The sequence below is a fragment of the Symphalangus syndactylus genome, chromosome 13, assembly GCF_028878055.3.
Source record: "Symphalangus syndactylus isolate Jambi chromosome 13, NHGRI_mSymSyn1-v2.1_pri, whole genome shotgun sequence".
Taxonomy (NCBI): domain Eukaryota; kingdom Metazoa; phylum Chordata; class Mammalia; order Primates; family Hylobatidae; genus Symphalangus; species Symphalangus syndactylus.
Window position 1 is genome coordinate 41,175,626 of NC_072435.2, and position 25,308 is coordinate 41,200,933.

The 25,308-nt window shown below is 46.5% G+C and overlaps 1 protein-coding gene across 6 annotated transcripts in view; it reads right to left on the minus strand.

Moving 5' to 3' along the window:
• SLC1A6 (solute carrier family 1 member 6) overlaps positions 1-12,941 on the minus strand; it is a 30,204-nt gene extending 17,263 nt beyond the window's left edge. Inside the window, exons 1-5 of one of the 6 annotated variants that reach the window (XM_055235538.2) lie at positions 12,375-12,731; positions 9,604-9,865; positions 5,346-5,557; positions 4,392-4,529; positions 979-1,183 (exon numbers count right to left, since the gene is read on the minus strand). In XM_055235538.2, coding sequence (XP_055091513.1) covers positions 979-1,183; positions 4,392-4,529; positions 5,346-5,550 — 548 coding nt within the window. In that variant the 5' untranslated portion in view covers positions 5,551-5,557; positions 9,604-9,865; positions 12,375-12,731. Of the gene's footprint in view, positions 1-978; positions 1,184-4,391; positions 4,530-5,345; positions 5,558-9,603; positions 9,866-10,934; positions 11,037-12,170 lie in introns of those variants that run through there. The other 5 variants (XM_055235535.2, XM_055235539.2, XM_055235536.2 and 2 more) reach the window with 5 other exon arrangements.
• Between the last annotated feature and the right edge of the window lie 12,367 nt (positions 12,942-25,308).

A 25,308-nucleotide genomic window follows, 5' to 3' on the forward strand; every position in this document is an offset into this window, starting at 1 on the left:
AATGAGTACAGTCACCTGTAAACTAAAAGTGACATCTAAGCCACCACCACCACCAACAGCTGAACAGACTCTCTTGTGGCCAAGTGTACCCCAGAACAACTTTAAAACTGAGTTCCTGGCCATGATGGGACAGGAGGTCAGACACGCCTCCTTACAACCTCTCCCTTTTATAATCTAGACACGACAACTAACCCACAGTAATGTTAAATTAATGTGTTAAATTAATGAAAACAGAAATCATAAGACTGATAGAACAGGCTCTTTGCGGCAATAAGATACCAAATTATAAGGAGGATCTAAGGCCATGCCAGGCAGGGGTTAAGTCATGGACCCTACGCCCAAAGAATAAATTGTGTTCTAGCTGCCAAAAGGTTCTTGTTTTTCTCTAGGAGTTAAACAAACACTAGTCTTAAGATAAGCAATATTAAAATAATTACAACTCATCAGCTCACAGACAAGGACTAATGGGGTCCCTGTTCCACTAGCCATAACTACAGCTTTGATTGGACAAGAGACTGATTTCAGTAACTTTCTCCTGATAACACCACTGACCATGGGCTGGTTCTGGCTCATTGACAGAGGCTGTGCATTTGGGTACCTTCGTGTCCTGAAAAGACCTTTTGATGTAAAAAGCCTAAATGTGATACATTTAAATGTTAAGTAAATGTTAAGTATCCACCCCAAAGTGGATATGGGGTCATATGTTACATGCAACTTTGTTTAATATGCATGCATCGGGGCCACCTACATGAATATTCATAGCTCCTCCTGTAACCTGTTGAATACGGATATTTAGCTAACCCATTCAGCATAAAGCTTCTAGTCCAACCCCTCCTCCTTAGAAGTGCCTGTTTCTGATCTTAACCAGACGCATGCTTCCCAGCCTGTGGGATGACGGCTTTGCAGGCTATAACCTTTTACAATAAATAAAGTCTCCTTTTCCAAATGTGTATATTGTGTTTTTTTAGGTTGGCACACCTGATCAGGTCCATGAAGGCATCAGCTGTGGGGATGGTCTCGATCCGGCCCTCCCGGTGCAGCCCCTCCTTGGAGCCCTTCCCGGGATGGATGATGGTGACCATGAGGATGCCGATGAAGACTGCGATGATGGTGGTCACCATGTAGTACACAGCTGCCCGCATCCCCATCCGCCCCGTGGCCTTGTTGTCCAGGGATGCCATACCTGCAGGACAGATGATGTGGTTCCCTGCAGCTCCATGCATACCCAAAGCCAGCTCTCCTAGCCATCCATTCCACCCTCCCCATATCACCAACTCAACAGCCATCCCACCAAGCATCCCTTTTCCTACAGCCTACCCCCAAACCCACCCATTACCCATTCACCCTCACCACCATCTTTCTACTTCTATTCTATTTTCCAAATACACACCCTCACACTCCACCCCAACCCTTATCCCAAGTAGCATTCCACTATCCTACTGCCCTCCCTCTAGTCCAAGACACCTTTTTCACACTTCCACCCCATCCTCTATTGAGTCTTGTTTTCTCTTGTTTTGCACCATAACCTAACTTTTTTTTTTTTTTTTTTTGAGACGGACTCTCCGCCCAGGCTGGAGTGCAATGGTGTGATCTCGGCTCACTACAACGTCTGTCTCCCCGGTTCAAGCAATTCTCCTGCCTCAGCCTTCCAAGTAGCTGGGATTACAGGTGCTGCCACCGTGCCCAGCGAATTTTTGTATTTTTAGTAGAGACGGGGTTTCACCATGTTGGCCAGGCTGGTCTCGAACTCCTGACCTCAGGCGATCCACTTGCCTCAGCCTTCCAAAGTGCTGGGATTACAGGCGTGAGCCACCGCGCCTGGCCCATAACCTAAATTTCATTCCACTTGTCATCCCACTATTCATCCCAAAATCACACCTTCCTCCAACCCACCTCACTGCACACCCTTTGTAGCACATCTTCTTGGTGCTCCACTCCTACACCCTTTCCCAAGCCAATATGCTGACCCTTCAGCCCCCAGAGCACTGGCTACAAATAGCTCAGGCTGCCCCCTTCTCCTGAGAATTGCCCTCCGCAAAATGGGAGCTGCCTTGCCCACAAAAACCCCAGGGGAGACCTATAGCCAATGAATGACTGTGCAGGGATTCACAATGGCCAACTCCTTTGATTCAGGTGGCAGCAGAGCTGGGGAGGGATTCAATTCTGTGGTTCTGCTCACACTCCAGAGCTCCCCATGCGATCAGGCTGAGAGGCCAGCCTTCTTTTGAAACCCACATCTTTGCTTCACTGGTTTCCCAGCCCTGTCCCATCCCGCAATAAATCACCTGTGCAAATATCCCCATCTCAGTCAGGCTCTGCTTCCAGGAAACCCAACCTAAGAAACCATTTCTTCCTGCCTTTTTCTTCTTCCCCATCCCCAAATCCAGGGATTGGCAAACTGCTACTCATGCCAAATCTGGCCCTCTGTCTGCTTTTGTAAATAAAGTTTTATTGGAACACAACCATGCCCATTTATTTTCAGATTGTCTATGGCTGCTTCTGTGCTACAATGGCAGAATCGAGTACAATTGACCCTTGAACAGCATGGGTTTCAACTGTTCCAGTACACTTATGCATGGATTTTCTTCCGCCTCTGCCATCCCTGAGACAGCAAGACAAGCCCTCCTCTTCCTCCTCCTCAGCCTACTCAGCATGAAGACAAAGGAGATGAAGATATTTATGATGATCCACCTCCACTCAATTAATAGTCCATAAAATTTCTCTTCCTTATAAATTTTTAATAGACAGGGTCTCACCCTGTTGCTCAGGCTAGAGTGCGGTGGTGCCATCATAGCTCACTGCAGCTTCCTGGGTTCAAGTGATCCTCCTGCCTCAGCTTCTCGAGTAGCTAGGACTATGGGCATGTATCACCACATTCTGCTGATTATTTTATTTTTTGTAGAGATGGAGTCTCACTGTGTTGCCCAGGCTGATCTCAAACTCCTGGGCTCAAGCAATCCTCCTGCCTCAGCCTCCCAAAGCACTGTGATTACAGGCATAAGCCACCTCACCTGCCCTGATTTTCTTATTAACATTCTATTCTCTAGCTTACTGTACTTTAGGAATATAGTATATAATGGCCGGGCACGGTGGCTCACGCCTATAATCCCATCACTTTGGGAGGCCGAGGTGGGTGGATCATGAGGTCAGGAGATTGAGACCATCTTGGCTAACACGGTGAAACCCCGTCTCTACTGAAAATACAAAAAATTAGCTGAGTGTGGTGGTGGGCACCTGTAGTCCCAGCTACTCAGGAGGCTGAGGCAGGAGAATGGCGTGAACCCGGGAGGCGGTGCTTGCAGTGAGCAGAGATTGCACCACTGCACTCCAGCCTGGGAGACAGAGTGACACTCCATCTCAAAAAAAAAAAAAAAAGAATATAGTATACAATACATACAGCATATAAAATATGAGTTAATCAACTGTTTATGCTATCTATAAGGCTTCCAGTCAACAGTAGGCTATTAGTAGTTAAGTTTTTCGGGAGTCAAAAGTTACATGTGAGCCAGGCACAGTGGCTCACGCCTACAATCCCAGCACTTTGGGAGGCCGAGGTGCGCAGATCATGAGGTCAGGAGATCGATACCATCCTGGCCAATATGGTGAAACCCCATCTCTACTAAAATACAAAAAATTAGCCAGGCATGTTGCTGCACGCCTGTAGTCCCAGCTACTCGGGAGGCTGAGGCAGGGGAATTGCTTGAACCTGGGAGGTGGAGATTGCAGTGAGCCGAGATTGTGCCACTGCACTCCAGCCTGGTAACAGAGCAAGATTCCGTTAAAAAAAAAAAAAAAAAAAAAAAGTTGTATGTGGATTTTTGACTGTGTGGGGGTTGGTGCCCCTAACACCCAAATTGTTCAAGGGTCAACCCTAGTTGCAAAAGAGACCATATGGCCCTTGAAGCTGAAAATGTCTGCTATCCAGCCCTCTAGAGCAAAAGTTTGTGGACCCCTGCATAAGCCAACCACACTCCCATCCCACCCTCTACCCACTAAGCTGTCACCTCCATCTCACTCACCTTCCACACCTTAATCGACACTCTACTCCCTGCACATCCACACCATATCCCAGCCACCCTCCCTGGCTGCCCCTCCAAGACTTTCTCTCACTTCTTTGTGATACTAAGCCCCTTGCAGGCTGGCATTTTACCTCCAAGGAAAAGGACAGGAAGCCTACTGAGATAAGTGGTGTGGGGTCATATGGGGTCTGGAACCTGAGACCAATCTGGACCTGGGCTTTGTTTGGCCAAGGACCCTGGACCAGACACAGGCTCCATGTTTGAGGTGCCGCGTCAAGGAAGTGGTCCCATGCTTGGGATGGCCTTGGCTCTGGGTTCAAGCTGAGGCTCTGGATGGGTCTTGGAGGCCAACACTGGCCTGGGCTCTCTCACCTGTGACCAGGCTGGAGACAATGAGCGGTAACACCAGCATCTGCAGCATTCTCATGAGAAGCTCTCCAGGAAAAGAGAAGTACTTGATCTGGCGGTAGGTGAGCTGATATGGGCGCAGGGCAAAGGCCAGGCTGACCCCTAGGGCCAAAAGAAGGGGTCCGTGAACTGAAGTCTGGGTCGCTCAGCCCCAGGCAGGGTCCATCCGTCCCAAGAAGGGTAGGGCAAGGGTGGGAGTGAGGGAGAGAAATATCCTATGAGTGTGTATATTTGTGTGTGCACTGATGCGTGCAGACATTGTAGAAATGTATGTATGTATGGGTTACCATATTGATACTGTGTAAATGTGTGCCTGTGTCTGTGTAAATGTAAATGTGTAAATGTGTGTGTATATATCCAGGATATGTGACTGTAGACGTTCACTTGTGAACAGGTATAGGTGTCTGTATACAGGGGCATATACACATGAATATGCACACGTGTTTTCCTGGACATCTATAGGTGTGATTTGTGTGTATGTTACTATTTTCAAACATGGGAGTGTACATGTTTTTAAGCTCATAAGTGTGTGCACGTGTACTCAAGAGAATGCATGTAGAGATGTGAATGTGTTTATAAGTTCCAACATGCATGCACAAGTGTGCATGTAAGTTTCTGTGTTTGCACCTGTAAGTTCAATGCACGCATGTGTGTGCACATAGTAAAGTGTGTTTGTACATTGTATATGTATATACGTGAGTGTGTATGTACACATGGATATGCATGTAACATTGTGTGCACACACAGTTGTGTTTGCACACATGTGTATTCATCTGTGTGGTGTGTCTTTATGTGGGGTTGAGGGTGGCTGGTGGGACGCGGACGTGTGTGCAGGTGAGAATGAGGGGGTGCAGCAAAGAGATGTGTAGGGGCCAGGAATTTCCCTGAAGTCCCCGCCCTCCAGGAGGCAGAGCTCACCAATGACCACGGCGCTGACCGTCAGCAGAATGAAGGCGTTTCGGCGCAGGAAGCGCAGCACGTGCTCACGGGTCATGGTCTGCAGGCGCAGGCGCGTGCGCAGTGCTCTCTGCTGCAGGCTTTCCTGCAGCCGCTGCAGCCAGCCCACCCGGCCCAGCCGCTGGCCGCTCTCCCGCAGGAACAGGCTGTTGCCATGGCTGCTCATGGTCTATCTGCGGGAAAGAGAGAAGCCTGGGGCTGGTGAGGGCCAGGACAGAAGGCAGGCGTGGGCAGATGGCGAAGGCTGCAAAGGGTAATGAGCGCTTCCTGAGGACTCTCAGAAGGCGGGGGTGGCTGGGTGTTTGGGCTCACGCCTGTAATCCCAGCATTTTGGGAGGCGGAGGCAGGAGAATCACTTGCGCCCAGGAGTTCAAGACTGGCTTGGGCAACATAGTGAGAACCTGTTTCTAAAAATTTTAAAAACAGCTGGGGGTGGCAGTCAGGAGGATCACTTGAGCCCAAGAGTTCAAGGTTACAGTGAGCTATGATGTTCCCAGCCTGAGCAAGACAGTGAGACCTCCACCCCTCCAAAAAAGCACAAAGGACAGGCGCAGTGGCCCACACCTGTAATCCCAACACTTTCTAAGGCCAAGGCAGGAGGATCGCTTGAGCCCAGAAGTTTGAGGCTGCAGTGAGCTGTGATTGCACCACTGCACTCCAGCCTGAGTGACAGAGCACAGCCCTGTCTCTAAGAACAACAAGTAAATAAAAATAAAACTAAAAAAAAAGGCAGGGGAGGGGGAAGGTCAGTCTGTTGCCATGTGCCCGGTTCTAAGGTCGGGTCTTGGCAGGAAAAGGTCAAGTCTCCAGAGTCATTCCTGGGAATGGCTGGGAAGAGGAGGAAACCACAAAAATAATGGACCTTTTTGACACACCCTGACTCCAGCCCACTCTTATTTCACTGAGATCGTCACAAGCCTCTGGGGGCTGCCCCAGCGGCTCAAGGGAAATTAACAAGCCTTTGTGAAGTGCCAGCTGCATAGGGAGCCCTAGACAAAGCACCCGGAGGCTAGTCCCCCAAATTAAGACGGTTTTGTGTCCAGCCTGGAGGCTTTTCACAAGGACAAAATCAGCAGCTGCCTCGCAAACAGCAGGTGCCCAGTAAATGCAGCTATTCTGCCTGAATGCCCAGGTGAGCAACAGGGAGAGTGGGGAGTCAGGAGAGTGGGGAGTCCCTTGGGAATGAAATGATGATGATTCTTGGCCACAGCGTGGTGTTCATGAGCCCCTCTGGGGTGGCAGGCACTGTAATGATGTTTCCCAAACTGCAGACTTGTGTGTCTCCTCTTTGTATTTGGCCATATTCATGTGTCCTTATTCACTTATCTAAAAAAACGTACCGAACCAGGCGTGGTGGCTTACACCTATAGTCCCAGCACTTTGGGAGGCCAAGGCAGGCAGATCACTTGCGCTCAGGAGTTCGAGACCAGCCTGGCCAACATGGTGAAACCCCGCCTCTACTAAAAATACAAAAATTACTGGGATGTGGTGGCAGGTGCCTGTAGTCCCAGCTACTCGAGAGGCTGAGGCAAGAGAATCACTTGAACCCAGGAGGTGGAGGTTGCAGTGAACCAAAATCGCACCACAGGACTCCAGCCTGGATGACAGAGTGAGACTCTGTCTCAAAATAAAAATAAGTAAATAAATATTTTAAAAATTAAAATTAAAAATGTATCTAAAATGGAAACTTTAGACCTCTACTTGAAATGTGAATTATGTTTTTCATCAACATTAAATAAAATGCATATAAAAATTAAAACCTGCCCATCCATCTGCAAACTAAACACCTCACATGTACAGGGCGGCTTAGAAATTGTGATTTTCATAGGCCTGAGGAACTTTTCTCTTTGTGCACCCCTTCCTTCATTAAAAAAAGTCTACATTAACATTCTGTTTTACAACTGCATTCATATAAAGAAAAATATGTTATTTCAGAACGAGATAGAGGTGACAATTATTGCACAACATAATGAAAATACTAGATGCTATTGAATTGTACGTTTTCAAATGGTTGCTTTTGTGTTATGTGAATTTCCCCTCAATTTTAAAAATGGAGCCAGCTGCTGTGGCTCATGCCTGTAATCCCAGCTACTTGGGTGGCTGAGTGGGGAGGATCACCTGAGCCCAGGAGTTCAAGACGTGAGACAGAATGTCGCTCTGTCACCCAGGCAGGAGTGCAGCTCACTGCAGCCTCCAACTCCTGGGTTCAAATGATCCTCCCACCTCAGCCTCCAAAAGTGCTGGGATTGTAGGCATGAGACACTGCACCCACCCTAAAAAAATTGAAAATTAAAATGAATATGTTAATATTCTACATTGTAACATTTTCTTTCACCTAAATGCTTGTTTCTGTCTTCTAATTTTGAAAGAGATGAAAACATCAGGGAAATAGTAGAATTGTTTTAGAGGCTGGGAAGGGTAGGCGGGAGGAGAGGATGGGGAGAGGTTGGTTAACATACACAAAACTACAGCTAGATAGAAAGAATGAGTTCTGGTGTTCTGCAGCACCGTAGAGGGACTATGGTTAATGATCATTTATTCTATATTTTCCAAAAAGCCAGTAGAGAAGGTTCTGAGCATTTACACATTAAGAAATGATCAATGTTTGAGATGTTGGATGTGCTAATTACCCTGATTTGATCATTACACATTGTATACATGTATCGAAATGTCACTCTGTATCCCATCAATATGTACAAGTATTTTGTATCAACTCAAAATAAAAGGGAACAACAAAAAAATGAAAACGGCCAGGGCGCAGTGGCTGATGTCTGTAATCCCAGCACTTTGGGAGGCCAAGGCGGGCAGATCACTTGAGGTCGGGAGTTCGAGACCAGCCTGGCCAACATGACAAAACCCCATCTCTATGAAAAATACAAAAATTAGCTGGATGTGTCACATGCCTGTAATCCCAGCTACTCCAGAGGCTGAGGCAGGAGAATCGCTTGAACCCAGGAGGCAGAGGTTGCAGTGAGCCAAGATTGCACCACTGCACTCTAGCCTGGGTGACAAAGCCAGACTTTGTCAAAAAAAAAGGAAAAAAAGAAAGAAAGAATGGAGGGAAGGGAACGGAAGGGAAGGGAAGGGAAGGGAATGGAAGGGAAGGGAAGGGAAGGGAACGGAAGGGAAGGGAACGGAAGGGAAGGGAAGGGAAGGAAAGGGAAGGGAAGGGAAGGGCAGGGAAGGGAAGGGAAGGGAAGGGAGGGAAGGAAAGGGAAAGAAAGGGAAGGAAAGGGAAGGGAAGGGGACAAAGGGAAGGGAAGAGAAGGGGACAGAGGGAAGGGAAGGGAAGGGGACAAAGGGAAGGGAAGGGGAGGGGAGGGGAGGGGAGGGGAGGGGAGGGGAGGGAAGGGAGAGAAGGGAAGGGAAAGGAAAGGAAAGGAAGGGGACTTTTCTGTGGGTCCCTCAAAGCACTGTGTGCTATAGGTACTATACCCCGTAACCTACACTGTTCTCATAACCAAGAAAGGGCGGTGCCCTCCTTCCAGGCATACTGAGAATTCTGTTCTTCCTTCTAGACCCACTCTTAGGCTCCCTCTCCCACGGGCTCCCTTTCGATCTGCCCAGTGGAAAGGACAACAGTATGGAGATTTCTCAAAGAACTAAAAATAGAACTACCATCCCATCCAGAAACCTCCCTACTGAATATCCACCCCAAGGAAAACAAATCATTGTATCAAAAGGATATCTGCACTGGTAAGCTTCATCACAGCAATATTTGCAGTCGCCTAGCTATGGAATCGACCTAAGTGTCCACCAAAAGAAAATGTGATATAGATAAGTTTATCATATTATAGATAAACCTGTATCACATTTATATCAATATCACATTTTCTTGCTACATTGTTGATTATAGTATTTTATCTATGTTTCATTATGTATATCATGGAATACTAATCAGCCATAATAAAGTGTCTTTTACAGCAACACACATAGAACTGGAGGCCATTCTCTTAAGTGAAATAATTCAGAAGCAAAGTGTAATACCGCATGTTTACTTATTTTTAGTATTTTTGTATTTTTAGTAGAGACAGGGGTTTCACTGTCCGCCAGGCTGGTCTCGAACTCCTGACCTCAGGTGATCCACCCACCTCGGCCTCCCAAAGTGCTGGGATTACAGGTATGAGCCACAGCGCCCGGCCGCTCCCCCATCTACTTCCTAAGGGACCAAGGATCCCTGATATTTTTCTCACCCCCACCCCAGCCACACCCCCAGTACCTGAATTCAACCAGGTCGAGCTGCAGGTTTCTTGGAGGTCTCAGTTTTATCAGTACGTAGGTCCCTGGCCTTTGTGTTTTGCTGCCACTGGCTTTTCTGGGCCCTCCTCAACTCCCCACCATATCCAAGGGATAGGACATCTGCCCTGGGTTTCCAGATCCTGCGTCCTCTAGAGCTAATCCAAATTCCCAATGCCAAGCCCCACTTAGGATCCTGCTCCAAATGGACCCATCTCCTGAAACCACAGTGCTGCTTCTCCTTGCTGTGAAAAAAAAAAAAAAAATCCCAAAGAGTGAACCACAGACTACACAGGGAATCCCTCTGGGATATTATGTTTCCAGTCCCTAAGCCACAGCAGGAAGTTGCCTGTAGATACCAAGGGAGATCATTCAGCTAAGATCTGAACAGTCAGGAAAACTGAGGCTAGAGTTTTGTCTGGTTCCTTTTTCTTCCTTACAAGACATAGTACGGTATTGACAAACTATGGTCTGCTAGTCAAATTCAGCCTACTGCTTGTTTTTGTAAATAAAGTTTTATTGGCACACAGCCACACTCATGCATTACCTATTGTCTACAGCTGCTTTCAAGCTACAATGCCTGAGTTGAGTTGTTGGGACAGAGATTGTATGGGCCACAAAGCTCAAAATATTTACTCTCGGGCCATTTGCTGAAAAAATTTGTTGACCCCTGGAGAAGAGCAGACAACACTTAGTATCTGTGCACCAGACGCAGTGCTCATGCCTGCAATCCCAACACTTTGGGAGGTGAAGGCTGGAGGACCGCTTGAGCCCAGGAGTTCATGGCCAGCCTGGGCAACATAGCCAGACCCTGTCTCTTTAAAAAATTAAAAATTAGCCAGGCACGGTGGCCTGTGCCTGTAGTCCTAGCTACTCAAGAGGCTAAAGCAGGAGGATCGCTTGAACCCAGGAGTTTGAGGCTGCAATGAGCTATGATCTTATCACTGCACTCCAACTTGGGTGACAGTGTAAAACCCTGTCTAAAAGAAAACAGCATCTTAGCACCTGATGACCATAAAATAGTTGCCAACTGTGGTTGATAAAAAGCAGAAACCTAACTCACACAAAATTAATAGAGTAAAATGCTACAGTGTGAGAATGTCTTACTATCAATTTTTCTCAGTCCTGTCTGCATCACTTATAAGTATATACCATCATGACTGTCAGTTAATAATAATACTAGTTTTAAAAAATGTTTGACTTGAAATGTGATCTTAACCTCCACTTGGGCCTCTCTGGGTCTCTCTCTTCTCCCCCAACCTGGGCTCTCTCTTTTCTAGGCTTTCCTGGGTCTAGGCTTTCTTTTGGACCTACCTCTTGGGTTTCCTGCTCAGAAAATGTCCCTTCTAGTGTCCCCAGTTTCTACAGGGTGAGAGGGCTGAGGGTGGGTCTTTCCCACTTGGTTCTCCCAACCTCCAGACACTTAGATGTGATGAGATGTGTGGGCTGCCTCTTGGAGCCTCTTACATCCCTAAAACTAAAGCAAGCTACAGTGAGCAAACTGAAAATGCTTTCTATACATTTTATGTCAATGCTATGCTAGCCAGAGGAGTGAGTGAGGGAAGACAGAGACGGCATGGAAACCACGTACATCACACACACTCAGACACACACACGCACACATAACCTGGAAAACCTCTTGTATGCTATTGACATATCCACAACCCCAGACAGACACAGTCACATGCAAACTCTTCAGACATACAACCACACCCACACCCACACACACCTTCAGAAATGCAGCTCCATGCATGCAGTCATACAATTCCTACACACACACACACACTTCCCACATTCATGTACACCCTCAGGCACACAACCACACACCTTCAGAAATGCAATTCCAGGCACACAGTTGTACAGTTCTGCACACAGACACACTCACACACACACTTGCCACATTCATGTACACCCTCAGGCACACAACCACCCACACCTTCAGAAATGCAATTCCAGGCATGCAGTCATACAATTCTGCACACACACATACACATTCATGTACACCCTCAGACACACAACCACACACACCTTCGTGGCTCTGCACAACTACCCTTCATGAATTAAATCCTACAGAGGCAGTGACAGTCATACAATTCGTACATACACACAGAAACACACACACACACACACACACTTTAGGGCACAAAACACAAACTTCAGACGTTCGAAATCATCCTCACATTTAAACATTCAGCTCCACACACCTGTTCAGGACGGCGATGACACTCACAAATTCAGTCTCTCTCTCTTTCTCTCTCTCTCTCTCTCTCTCTCTCTCTCGACACACACACACACACACACACACACACACACACACACACACACACACACACACACACTAATGCCCAGACCTTCTGCAGCCTCAGCCACATCTGATACATCTGAAATTGGTGAAATAAGCCCTCTGACAGAGAAGGCAACCGAGCCCTATAAATGCACAAGGTATCAGGCTGGGTGCTGGAAACGTGCCTGTGCGCGGAGGCCACGGGTTGGGGAGGTGGGGAGATGGGCAGGGAGACCCGGGGATAACTAAGGGGATGGGAAACTCACCAGAACGACCAGGAGAAAAGCGGTGGCAACGGCTCTAAGGGGCAAGGAGGAGCTCAGAGACAAAGGGTGGCGGAGAGGTGGGGACGTGGGCGCAGGGAGCGCCCCACACGCCTGACCCCAGCGACTCGGATCCCCCACCTGCCCGCAACCTCTGCGCCGCAGCCACACCGAGTCCCCGCGCCGAGCCGCGGAGCCCCCACTCACCGGCGTCCGGAGCGGCGGGGGCGGCCTGCCCGCGCCTCGGCCTGCGCGCTGCGCCCGGATGCAGGAGCCGGAGCCCGGCGAAGCGCCCGGCCGGGGCCGCGGGGACCCGCCAGGGACTGTGCAGCACCGGCGCGGGTACCGGACGGTGGAGGCACCGGCGCGGAGCCGGGACGCGCTATGCTGCGGGCGGGATCCGGGCCGGCCCTGCGCTCACGTGGGTGTGGGGGCACCGAGCGGCCGGGGGAGGGGGCGGGATCCCCTCCGCGATGCCCCCCGCCTCCCCCGCGCCCAGCCCAGGCTCCGCAGCCAAGTGGGAGAAGGGGGACCGCGTGTTTGGGAAGGGAGGGGGATTGAGGGTGGGCGGGGGTGAGTGGCCTCTCCGGCATCCAGCCCCCGCCCCCTGCTCGGAGCCGCGCCTCCGCGCCCCCGCCCCCTAAACAGCCTCCGGAGCCCTCGGAGGCCCCAGCATCCCTGGCGGAGCGCAGGAAACAGGCCCTGGCACCGCGGGACCCGCTCCAGCAGCCTCGGCGGAGGCCTGGGGAAGGCGCGGCTCTAGTGTCCCAGTGACAACAGCCAGGAAGAGGGCTCTGCTGCCCCGCTTCTCCCTGCGGGTGCACCTTCCGGCCTTGGCCACTTGGCCGCTGTGTGCCCTTGGGCCAACTCCTCTCCCTCTCTGAGCCTGGCCTCCTCCGCTAAACAAGGAAGATGACTTGGCCGACCCCACAGAAAATTAAAGCTGAGAAAATTAAAGCGCGTGAGGCTGGAAATGCCCCGTGCCAGCGCGAAGTATTGGGCAAATGGGAGATGGATAATGTTGTTCCTATTGTAATTAATATTATTCTTTGCTGTCTTTAGAGCACACCAGGCAAGGTGCACTCGGCTTTTCTTCTCAAAAGGCGATGACTTGGTTGCTTCCCACATCTTCCGCCTCTCCTGAGAGCTAACGCCATTTAAAGATCTGAGCATCAAGTCAGTCGTATGAATAAAAACTCAGTGCAGGCCGGGCGCAGTGGCTCATGCCTGTAATCCCAGCACTTTGGGAGGCCGAGGCGGGAGGATCACTTGAGGTCAGGAGTTCGAGACCAGACTGGAAAACAAGGTGAAACCCCCTCTCTACAAAAATACAACAATTAGCCAGGCATGATGGCGGGTACCTGTAGTCCCAGCTACTCGGGAGGCTGAGGCGGGAGAATCGCTTGAACACAGGAGGCGGAGGTTGCAGTGAGCCGAGATCGCACCACTGCACTCCAGTCTGGGCGACAGAGCGAGACTCCGTCAAAAAAAAAAACACCTCAGTGCACGTTCAATGTTTTTTATTATTGTTGCTGTTATTATTGATGGAGTGTTGATGGCAACCTCCTAAACTAGGCAGGCTCTTTTATTAATACTTATATTTAATCTACACACTCCTATAAAGTAGATATCACTTCCTCTATTTTCAGGGCGGGGACAGGTGCTCAGAAAGGTTCAATAACTTGTCCAAGGTCACACAGCCAGGAAACAGATGCCCCAATTCTAATTCTTTGCATGCATCGCCCTGGCTCTGCTTCTTTGCAACAACTCCTAGATAGGTGATTCTCAAACTTAGCTGTATTTTAAAACTACCTGGAGAGCTTTTAAAAATTCTGAAGCCAGCCTGACATAGTGGCTCATGCATGTAATCCCAGCACATTGGGAGGCCAAGGAGAGAGGATCACTTGAGCCCAGGAGTTCAAGATCAGCCTGGGCAACATAGCAAGACTCTGTCTCTATTTAAAAAACAAAATCGAAAAATTAGCTGGGCACACACCTGTAGTCCCAGTTACTCAGGAGGCTGAGGCAGGACGGTCACTTGAGCCTAGGAATTTGAGGTTACAGTGAGCTATGATTGCGCCACTGCACTTCAGCCTGGACAACAGAGCAAGACCTTGTCTAAAAAAAAAAAAAAAGAAAGAAAGAAAAGAAAAGAAATCTGATGGCCAAGCCACACCCTATACCAAGCACATCAGCATACCTGGAAGTGGGACCCAGGCATCAGTATAGTTGAATGCTCCCCAATGTATGGCTAAGGCTGAATCTCTGTCCTAGATGTCAGATTCCCCTGGACCACATTGGCAACCCCTCTCTGCAACCTTCTCACTCTGCTGCTTCATTCACTCACTGTGCTTAGACGATTCTGCATCCTTCTTGAACCTAGAGCTGCCCCTGAACTCCTGCCTCTTACGGTCATTCACTCCGCAAATACTTACTGTGCACTTGGCTGTGCTAGAGGCTGGAGACTCAGCAGCGAAGACAACAGGGCCCTTGGTCTGTCACACAAAATAATAAGTAAATAAAATAGCAGTAGTTCCCTGGCAATTGGGCCTTGCAAACCCTTTACACCTGTAACAATCAGGGAAGATCCCAAAGAAACCATTACTGAAGCCTAAGCCTGAGAAAAACATCAGACTAATTTCAACAGAGAGGCATCCGATAATCTACCCACGCAGTCCTCTTCAAAACAGTCATTAAAAATTAAGGAACCTCTGGAGCAGGGTTTGGTGGCAGGTGCCTGTCGTCCCAGATACTCAGGAGGCTGAGGCAGGAGGCTGAGGCAGGAGGACCCCTCGAGTCCAAGAGGTTGAGTCTGCAGTGAACTATGATTGTGCCACAGCACTCCAGCCTGGGCAACAGAAGGAGACCCGGTCTCTAAAAAAAAAATTAAAATTAAAAAATGAGAAAACAAGGAATGTCTGAGAAACTGTCACAGCCAAGAGGAGTCTAAGAAGATATGACAACTAAACGTAATGTGAGATCCTAGAAAAGAAAAAGGATATAAGGAAAAAGTTAGGAAATCTGAATAAGTATGGGCTTTCGCTAATAATAATGTATCCATATTGGCCGGGCGTGGTGGCACACACCTGTAATCCCAGCCCTTTGGAAGGCCGAGGTGGGCAGATCACTAGAGGTCAGGAGTTCGAGACCAGCCTGGCCAACATGGTGAAACCCCGTATCTACTAAAAATATAAAATTAGCCAGGCATGGTGGTGGGTGCCTGTAATCCCAGCTACTCGGGAGGCTGAGGCAAGAGAGTCACTTGAACCCAGGAGGCAGAGTTTGCAGTGAGCCAAGGTCGTGCCACTGCACTCCAGCCTGGGCAACAGGGTAAGACTCTGTTTCAAAAAAAGTTATCTGTAACAATAACATTTTGTTAATAAAAAGTTATCTGTAACAATAACGTTTTGTTAATAATGTATCAATATAATAATCTATCAATATTACAATATGGTAATTACACAAATGTGCTATACTAATGAAAGATATTAATAACAAGTGAAACTAAGTCAAAGGAGTATATGGGAGCTGTCTGCACTATCTGTTCATTTTTTGTGTAAATCTAAAACTGTTCTCAGAAACTGTGTCTTAATTTAAAAAGATCCTGGGAGATTCCAAAGAGCTTTTGTTTATATAGGTTATGGCTATTGATCTTTACAGTATCAGAAATTAAAACTGAAAAAGTGTTTCAACATTTATTTTAACATAACAAAAATAAACCTACTACATGTTAACATAAAATAGCATATTTTTACGAAAAATAACTGTATTTTCCAAAACAAGAGCAAAAAAAGAGAGGAGTGACATTGTTTTACACTTTTTCAAATTGCTTTAATGGCTACCTTAATGAAAAGGAAACGGAATTTTTATACAGTTGATTTTCATTATTCATGGATTCTGTATTTGCGAAGTCACTCACTCACTAACATGTATTTGTGACCCCAAAATTAATACTTGCGGAGATTTTGAAGTTATTCTGGGTCATTTGCAGAGAGGTTAACATTTCGAGCTGCACGGCGTGAACGTTTGTAGCTGAGGTGGAATAAAACCATGCTCTGTTAATCTTATTTCAGCTCATACAGTGAACAAGCATCCTATTTGTGGCCTATTTAGTGCCATACTTTTCTAATTTTCATGTTTTTTGTTGATTTCGCTGTTTAAAATGGTCCCGGGCACTTTGCTGAAGTGCTGTCTAGCGTTTCTAAGCTGAAGTGCTTAGTGTGTTTCTAAGATCTAGAAGGCCTTGGGGTAGCTGGGTGTGGTGGCTCACACTTGTAATCCCGGCCGCACTTTGGGAAGCCAAGACAGGAGGATTACTTGAGCCCAGGAGTTTGAGACCAGCCTGAGCAACATATCGAGACTCCCCCATCTCTACAAAAAATTTTTAAATGAGCCAGGTATGGGGGGCGTGCCTGTGGTCCCAGCTACTCAGGAGGCTGAGGTGGGAGGATCACCTGAGCCTGGAAGTTTGATGCTGCAGTGAGCTATGATTGTGCCACTGCACTCCTGCCTGGGCGACAGAGCAAGACTCTATCTCTAAAACAACAACAACGAGAACAACAAGACCAAAAAAAAAAAAAAAGCTGTAAGGCTGTGACGTGCCTTACAGAGACAATATGTATGTTAGGTAAGCTATGCTCAGACATAACTTTTAGTACTGTTGGGCATGAGCTCAATGTTAATGAATCAGCAACATATATTAAATATGGTGTCTTTAAACAAAAACACAAATAAAACAAAGTATATATCAGTTGGCAAAAATGTTGTGACCAGGTGCTTACAGAAACTAAATCTTGTACTTCCCCCTGGAAGCAGTGATTTAGTATTTGCTACTTTACTGTTCAAAGCAACTTTATAAGACTGGGTGCGGTGGCTCATGCCTGTAATCTCAGCACTTTGGGAGGCTGAGGTGGGCGGATCACCTGAGGTCAGGAGTTCGAGACCAGCCTGACCAACATGGAGAAATCCTGTCTCTACTAAAAATACAAAATTATCCAGGTATGGTGGCGCTTGCCTGTAGTCATAGCTACTTGGGAGGCTGAGGCGGGAGAATCGCTTGAACCCAGGAGGCGGAGGTTGCAGTGAACCGAGATCGCACCATTGTGGTGAGCCGAGATCGTGCCATTGCCCTCCAGCCTGGGCAACAAGAGCAAAGCTCCATCTCTAAAGTAAGAAACAAAAAAAAAGCAATTTCATAGAATATAACTACCATGAATAATGAAAATCAACTATATCTGCTTCTGCATTGAATCTGTAATGGTATATTGTTTTGGTTGAAATTAATGAAAAAAATTCAGCCTTACACAGACAGGCAGTTGAAAAGCTGATTATTTTAATCAGCTTTTCAGGTAACTGTGTCTATTCTTTGAGACGACACCAAAATGCTACATATTTTAGTTTCTTCAAGAACAGTTGCAATGTGGAATTGGAAACCCTGTCCGTGAATTCTTGCGTTCTATTAATATTAAAATCCATTAAGCTCGTCTTTTAACCATGCATGATTTTGAAACCTCATGCGTTCATCATTTGAAAGATGTTAGCTCACTAGTTACAGATCTTCTAAATATTAACACATTTTATTATGCAATAGCAAAAAGTCATGTTTGTTAATATCATCACTGACCTCATGGAAAGTTTTAAAGTGTTGGGAAGCTGTCACAGTTGTGAATACAAATTTTTAAAAATCATAATTTTCACTCAAAAGTGCAACTTTTTTTTTTTTTTTTTAGATAGAGTCTCGCTCTGTCTCCAGGCTGGAGTGCAATGGCGCAATCTCGGCTCACTGCAACCTCCAACTCCCTTGTTCAAGCGATTCTCCTGCCTCAGCCTCCTGAGTAGCTGGGATTACAGGCGCATGCCACCATGCCTGGCTAATTTTTGTATTTTTAGTAGAGACGGGGTTTCACCATGTTGGCCAGGCTGGTCTCAAACTCCTGATCTTAGGTGATCCGCCCGCATCGGCCTCCCAAAGTGCTGGGATTACAGGCGTGAGCCACCACGCCTGTCCAAAAAGTGCAAATTTTATCATTGACAATAATGACTGTGAATCATTTTCCTTGAAGTGACAGATATATTTCTTTCATTTTTGCAAAAATGTTTGTCAAACCTCCTTTGCTATGGTTTGAGTGTTCTGTCCCCTCAAATCTCATGTTGAAATGTGACCTCCAGTGTTGGAAGCAGGCCTAGCGGGAGGTGTTTGGGTCACGGGGGTGGATTTTTTGCAAATGGCTTGCTGCCATTCTCCTAGTAATGAGTGAGTTCTCACTCTGTGCGTTCATGGGAAAGCTAACTGTTTAAAAGAGCCTGCCACCTCCTCCCTCTCTCTTTCTTGCTCTCTCTCACCATTTGACATTTCTGCTCCCCTTCACCTTCCACCATGACTGGAAGCTGCCTGAGGCCCTCACCAGAAACAGATGCCTGTGCCATGCTTCCTGTACAGCCTGCAGAACTGTGAGCCAAAATAAAGCAGTTTTCTTTACAAATTACCCGGTCTCAGGTATTCCTTTATAGCAATGCAAACAGTCTGGCCAGGCACTGTGGCTCACGCCTATAATCCCAGCCTTTGGGAGGCCAAGGAGGGAGGATCATTTGAGGCCAGCCTGTCCAATATGGCAAAAATCCATCTCTACTAACAATACAAAAATTAGCTGGGCATGGTAGTGCACACCACTCAGCTACTCAGGAGGCTGAGGCAGGAGAATTGTTTGAACCCAGGAGGTGGAGGTTGCAGTGAGCCGAGATCACACCACTGCACTCCAGCCTGGGCAGCAGAGCGAGACTCTGTCTCAAAAAAGAAAAAAAAAAAACCAGACACACACACAGACTAATACACCATGTCAGAATAGCTGAGGTTTATCTGTCTAAAAATGGAATTCCATGAAAAAAAGTAGCTGGTTCAGCTTGCAATTCAAACACTCACACAAGTGGTAATTTTTTTTTTTTTTTTTGTCTTGGAGACAGCTACCATGGTACTTCTGTGTGTAGAAAAATTTTTTATCCATACTTCCTGTTGCATCACACAGAATATTAAAAAGACATACACTCAAGAATCAAGATTTAATAAAATGCGCCAGGCGTGGTGGCTCACGCCTGTAATCCCAGCACTTTGGGAGGCCGAGGTAAGTGGATCACCTGAGGTCAGAAGTTCAAGACCAGCCTGGCCAACATGGTGAAACCCCGTCTCTACTAAAAATACAAAAAAAATTAGCCCAGCATGGTGGTGGGTGCCTGTAATCTCAGCTACTACAGAGGCTGAGGGAGAATTGCTTGAACCCGGGAGATAAAGGTTTGCAGTGTGCCGAGATTGCACCATTGCACTCCAGCCTGAGCCGCAAGAGTGAAACTCCGTCTCAAAAAAAAAAAAGGATTTAATAAAATGAAAAATTGTATTGCTTTATCAAGTACAAGCCTAAATGAAACTGGCTTTTTTTTTTTTTTTTTTTTTTTTTAGACAGGGTCTCCCTCTGTCACCCAGGCTGGAGTGCAGTGGTACGATCATAGCTCACTGTAGCCTTGACATCCTGGGCTCCAGTGATGCTTCCACCTCAGCCTCCTGAGTAGCTGGGACCACAGGTGTGCACCACCAGGTCTGGCTAATTTTTCCTTTACTTTTTTGTAGAGACCAGGTCTCAAACTCTTGGGCTCAAGTGATCTTCCTGCCTCGGCCTCCCAAGGTGCTAGAATTACAGGCACGAGTCACTGTACCTGGCCTGAAAATGGCTTTTGTTAAAACCGTGAGTGTGTGGCAATGAAGAATATAATGACCCCTAGTACAGTTTGGTGCTGCTGCGTTGATTCCCTTTTAGATGATAGACACTGTTACTCGCCCTTACTTTTGCTCCGTGAGTGCATAGACTAACACAGTGAAAAAAGGCAAATAATATCTTAGAATGGTTATTAAAATCATTTTGACCTTGCAGACCTCCTGAATGGTCTCAAGGCTGCCACACCTGGATTTGCAGGCTACACTTTGTAAACCATTGTCAGATGGTGATAAGTCCTATGGGGAAAAAACAATAATCAGGGCTGGATGCGGTGGCTCACGCCTGTAATCCCAGCACTTTGGGAAGCCGAGGTGAGCGGATCATGAGGTCAGGAGTTCGAGACCAGCCTGACCAACATGGCGAAATACCGTCTCTACTGAAAATACAAAAATTAGCCAGGCATGGTGGTGCACACCTGTAATCCCAGCTACTCAGGAGGCTGAGGCAGAAGAATTGTTTGAACCCCAGGAGGCGGAGGTTGCAGTGAGCTGAGATCGTACCACTGCATTCCAGCCTGAGCAACAGAGCAAGATTCTGTCTCGAAAAAAAAATATTTTTTAAATTAAAAATAATAACGATAATCAGGAAAAGAACATATGGAGGGTGAGGAGAGAGTCACAGTCTTCATTAAGCAGTTAGTGGATGTCCGCGTGCAAAGGTGATACTTGAGCAAAGACGCAAAGCAGATAAGGAAGTCGGCAGAGAGGATGACTAGAGGAAGAGCAATTCAGGTAGCGGGAACAGCAAATGCAGAGACTCTGAGCACAATATGCCTGTGCTGTTTGAAGCCCACCAAGGACATCATGAGTCTCCCCGAATATGTTCCACAGCAGCTCAGACTCAAACCATGCCCAACTAGAAAACATTTGCAAAGCAACTCAGAGAGCCTAGTCCAGCAGAGCCTGCCTTTTCGGTTTTGGTTTTATTGTTTGTTTTGGTTTGGTTTTTTGAGACAGGATCTCACTCTGTTGCCCAGGCTGAAGTGCAGTAGGGCAATCATAGTTTACTGCAGCTTTGAATTCCTGGGCTCAAGCAATCCTACTGCCTCAGCCTCCCAAGTAGCTGAGACCACAGATGTGTACTAACAATACAAAAATCAGCCGGGCGTGGTGGTGCACACCTGTAATCCCAGCTACTCAGGAGGCTGAGGCAGGAGAATTTCTTGAATCCAGGAGGCGGAGAGCCTCCTGGCATATTCCCCAAGTCTGCTTTTAGCTTCCTTATCTTAGCGCACCTGAAGGGAAAGGAATGTGTTTATTAAGGCCCACTGTTTTACTGGGGCCCATTGTATGAGGGTGAAGTTTGGCAGTTACCCAAGAGACTTTCTCCCCACCTGCCTCTGTCCCCCAGCTGTCTTATTTGTGTCTTATGGTCTGTTCTTTCTGTCTTCTTGTAGTTAGAAGAGAAGTGATCTCCCTGAAATGCATGAGGCTAGAAAAGGAGCTGGAACTTAAAGTGGCTGTGTTTGTCCAAGATGACGGTGCTCCTGCTCTGTGAAACCTTATGTTCAGAAAACAAATAACCCAATTAGAAAATGGGCAAAGGACTTGAATAGACTTTTCTTAAAAGAAGACATACAAAATGGCCAACAGGTTCATGAAAGAAAAAATGCTGAATAGAATTAATCATCAGGGAAATGCAAATTAAAACCACAATGAGATATCACCTAATACCTGTCAGAATATACACCATAGAATACTACTCAGCCATTAAAAAAAGAATGAAATAATGTCTTTCACAACAACTTGGATGGAGCTGGAGACCATTATCTTAAGCGAAATAACTCAGACACAGAAAGTCAAATACTAGCCGGTGTGGTGGCTCATGCCTGTAATCCCAACATTTTGGGAGGCTGAGGAGGGAGGATCCCCTGAACTCAGGAGTAGGAGATGACCAGCCTGGGCAGCATAGCAAGATCCCGTCTCTACAAAAAATAATAATAATAATTACCTGGGTGTGGTGGTGCACAACTGTAGTCCCAGCTACTCAGGAGGCAGAGGTGGGAGGATCACTTGAACTGAGGAGCTCAAGGCTGCAGTGAGCCATGATCATACCACTGCACTCCAGCCTGAGCAACAGAGCAAGATCCTGTCTTTAAAAAAAGAAGGAAGAAAGTCAAATACCGAATGTTCTCACAAATGGGAGCTAAACGATGGGTACCCATGGTTATACAGACACTGGCAACTCCAAAAGATAGGAGGGTCGGGGGCTGAGGGATGAGACACTACCTGTTAGGTACAATACACATTATTTGGGTGATGGCTACACTAAAAGCCTAGACTTTATGAGTATTCAATATATCCATGTATCAAAACTGCACTGAACCCCCAAAATCTATTTAAAAAAAATTTTTTTAAGAAGGAGTTTCACTCTTGTTGCCCAGGCTGGAGTGCAATGGCGTGACCTCGGCTCACTGCAACCCCCACCTCCTGGGTTCAAGTGATTCTTCTGCCTCAGCCTCCCGAGTCGCTGGAATTACAGGCATGCGCCACCACGCCTGGCTAATTTTGTATTTTTAGTAGAGACGGGATTTCTCCATGTTGGTCAGGCTGGTATTGAACTCCTGACCTAAGGTGATCCGCCCACCTTGGCCTCCCAAAGTGTGGAATTACAGGCGTGAGCCACCGTGCCTGGCCAAAAATTTTTTTTAAAGATAAAAGATAAGTGGTCAGGGGAATTTGGAGAAAAGACAGCCCATGTGCTCTGTTGGTGGGAATGTAAATTAGTACAGCCATTATAAAAAACAAAACAAAACAAAACAAAAACAGTATGGAGGCCGGGCACGGTGGCTCATGCCTGTAATTTCAAAACTTTGGGAGGCTGAGGGGCGGGGGGTGGATCACCTGAGGTTAGGAGTTCGAGACCAGCCTGGCCAACATGGTGAAAACCCATCTGTACTAAACATACAAAAATAAGCCAGGCATGGTGGTGCGCACCTGTAATCCTAGCTACTGGGGAGGCTGAGGCAGGAGATTCACTTGAACCCAGGAGGTGGAGGTTGCAGTGAGCCAAGTCCATGCCACTGCACTCTAGCCTGGGCAACAGAGCAAGACTCTGTCTCGAAAAAATAGAAGAACAGTGTGGAGGTTTGTCAAAAAGTTAAAATAGAATTACCATATGATCCTGCAGTCCCACTACTGGATATGTATATCCGAAGGAAATGAAATCAGTATCTCAAAGAGATATCTGCACCCCCATGCTCATTGCAATGTTATTCACAATAGTCAAGATATGGAAGCAATCTAAGTTTCCACCAAGAAATGGATTTTTAAATGTACTATGCTATGCAGTTGTAAGAAAAGAAAATCCTGTCATTTATGGCAACACGAACAAATGACAGGATTTCCTTTTGATGAACCTGGAGAACATTATGTTGGGTGAAATAAGCCTGGCACTGAAAGGCAAATACCACGATCTCACTTACATGTGGAATCTAAAAACAATTGAACTCATAACAACAGAGAATAAAATGATGATTACCAGAGACTCAAGTGGGGGGACTGGGGAGATGTTGGTCAAAGGATACCGAATTTCAGTTGGTAAAGAGGAATAATTTTGGCCGGGTGCAGTGGCTCACGCCTGTAATCCCAGCACTTTGGGAAGCTGAGAAAGGCAGATCACCTGACGTCAGGAGTTCGAGACCAGCCTGACCAACATGGTGAAACACTGTTTCTAGTAAAAATACAAAATTAGCTAGGAGTGGTGGCGCACACCTATAATCCCAGCTACTTAGGAAGCTGAGGCAGGAGAATCTCCTGAACTTGGGAGGCGGAGGTTGCAGTGAGCCAAGATCGTGCACTCCAGCCTGGGCAACAAGAGTGAGATTCTGTCTCAAAAAAAAAACAAAAACAAAAACAAACAAACAAAAAGAATAATTTCAAGAGATCTGTTGTACAACATGGTGACTCTAGTTAATAACAATGCATTGTATTCTAGACAAATGCTAAGAGAGTAGATTGTAAATGTTCTTACCATGAAAATGAACTTTGGAAGGCAATGCACATATTGACGAACTAGATTTAGCCATTCCACAGTGTGTGTATATATTTCAAAACATCATGCTGTACACAATAAATACATACAATTTTATCTGTCATTTAAATAAAATTTTAAAATAAAAATATTTTCAAAACACACCTTAAAAAACATAATGCTGAGTGAGAGAAGCCCGATACAAAAGGCCACATAAATGTATATAATTCTATTTATATGAAATGTCCAGAGCAGGCAAATCTTATCCTAGATTTAGAAAGCAGATTCGTGGTTGCCAGGGGCTGCAGGCGGGAGAAATGTTGAGTGACTGCTAAAGGGTATAGATTTCCTTTTGGGGCGATTGAAATGTTCTGGACCTAGATAGAGGTGATGGTTACAGGACACTGGGAATTGTACTCTTTAAAAAAGTTAATTTGACTAAGTGCAGTGGCTCACACCTGTGATCCCAGCACTTTGGGAGGCCAAGGTGGATGGATCACTAGAGGTCAGGAGTTCGAGACCAGCCTGGCCAGCATGCTGAAACCCCATCTCTACTAAAAATACAAAAATTAGCTGGGTGAGGTGATGCACACCTGTAATCCCAGCTACTCAGGAGGCTGAGGAAGAGAATTGCTTGAACCCGGGAGGAGGATGTTGCAGTGAGCCGAGATATCGCCACTGCACTCCAGCCTGGGTGACAGAGGGAGACTCTGTGTCAAAAAAAAAAAAAAAAAGACTTAATTTTACATTACACAAATTTCACTTCAATAAAACAAAAGTAAAGGAGTGCCAAAAAAACCCTCAGTACTAAAGAGAACAATATTTCAACGAAATCTTTTTAGAAATCAAACTGAATGCAAAAAAAAATCCACAATGAACAAATAGATCAACATGTTAAATAAAGACAGGACCAAAGTTCCTACTTTTCCTTCTGCTTTTTTCTTTTTTTTCTTTTTCTAGAGGGAGTCTTGCTCTGTCGCACAGTGGCGTGATCTTGGCTCACTGCAACCTCCGCCTCCCGGGTTCTAGCGATTCTCCTGCCTCAGCCTCCCGAGTAGCTGGGATTACAGGTGCCCACCAGCACGTCCAACTAATTTTTGTATTTTTAGTAGAGACGGGATTTCACCATGTTGGCCAGGCTGGTCTCGAACTCCTGACCTCAGGTGATCCACCCGCCTCAGCCTCCCTAAGTTCTGGGATTACAGGTGTGAGCCACCAAGCCCAGTGCCTTCTGCTTTTTAGGCTCGTGTATGGCTCAGTTCAACACTCTTACTGATTCTATCTTGAACATTCTGCTATTTGGTTTAACCATGGATTGTTTGCATTAATTTCATGAGTTTTTTTTTTAATTATTGACATTGGAATATTATTTAGCTTAGTCGCCGAGTTTTTTGGTGCTACCTTGT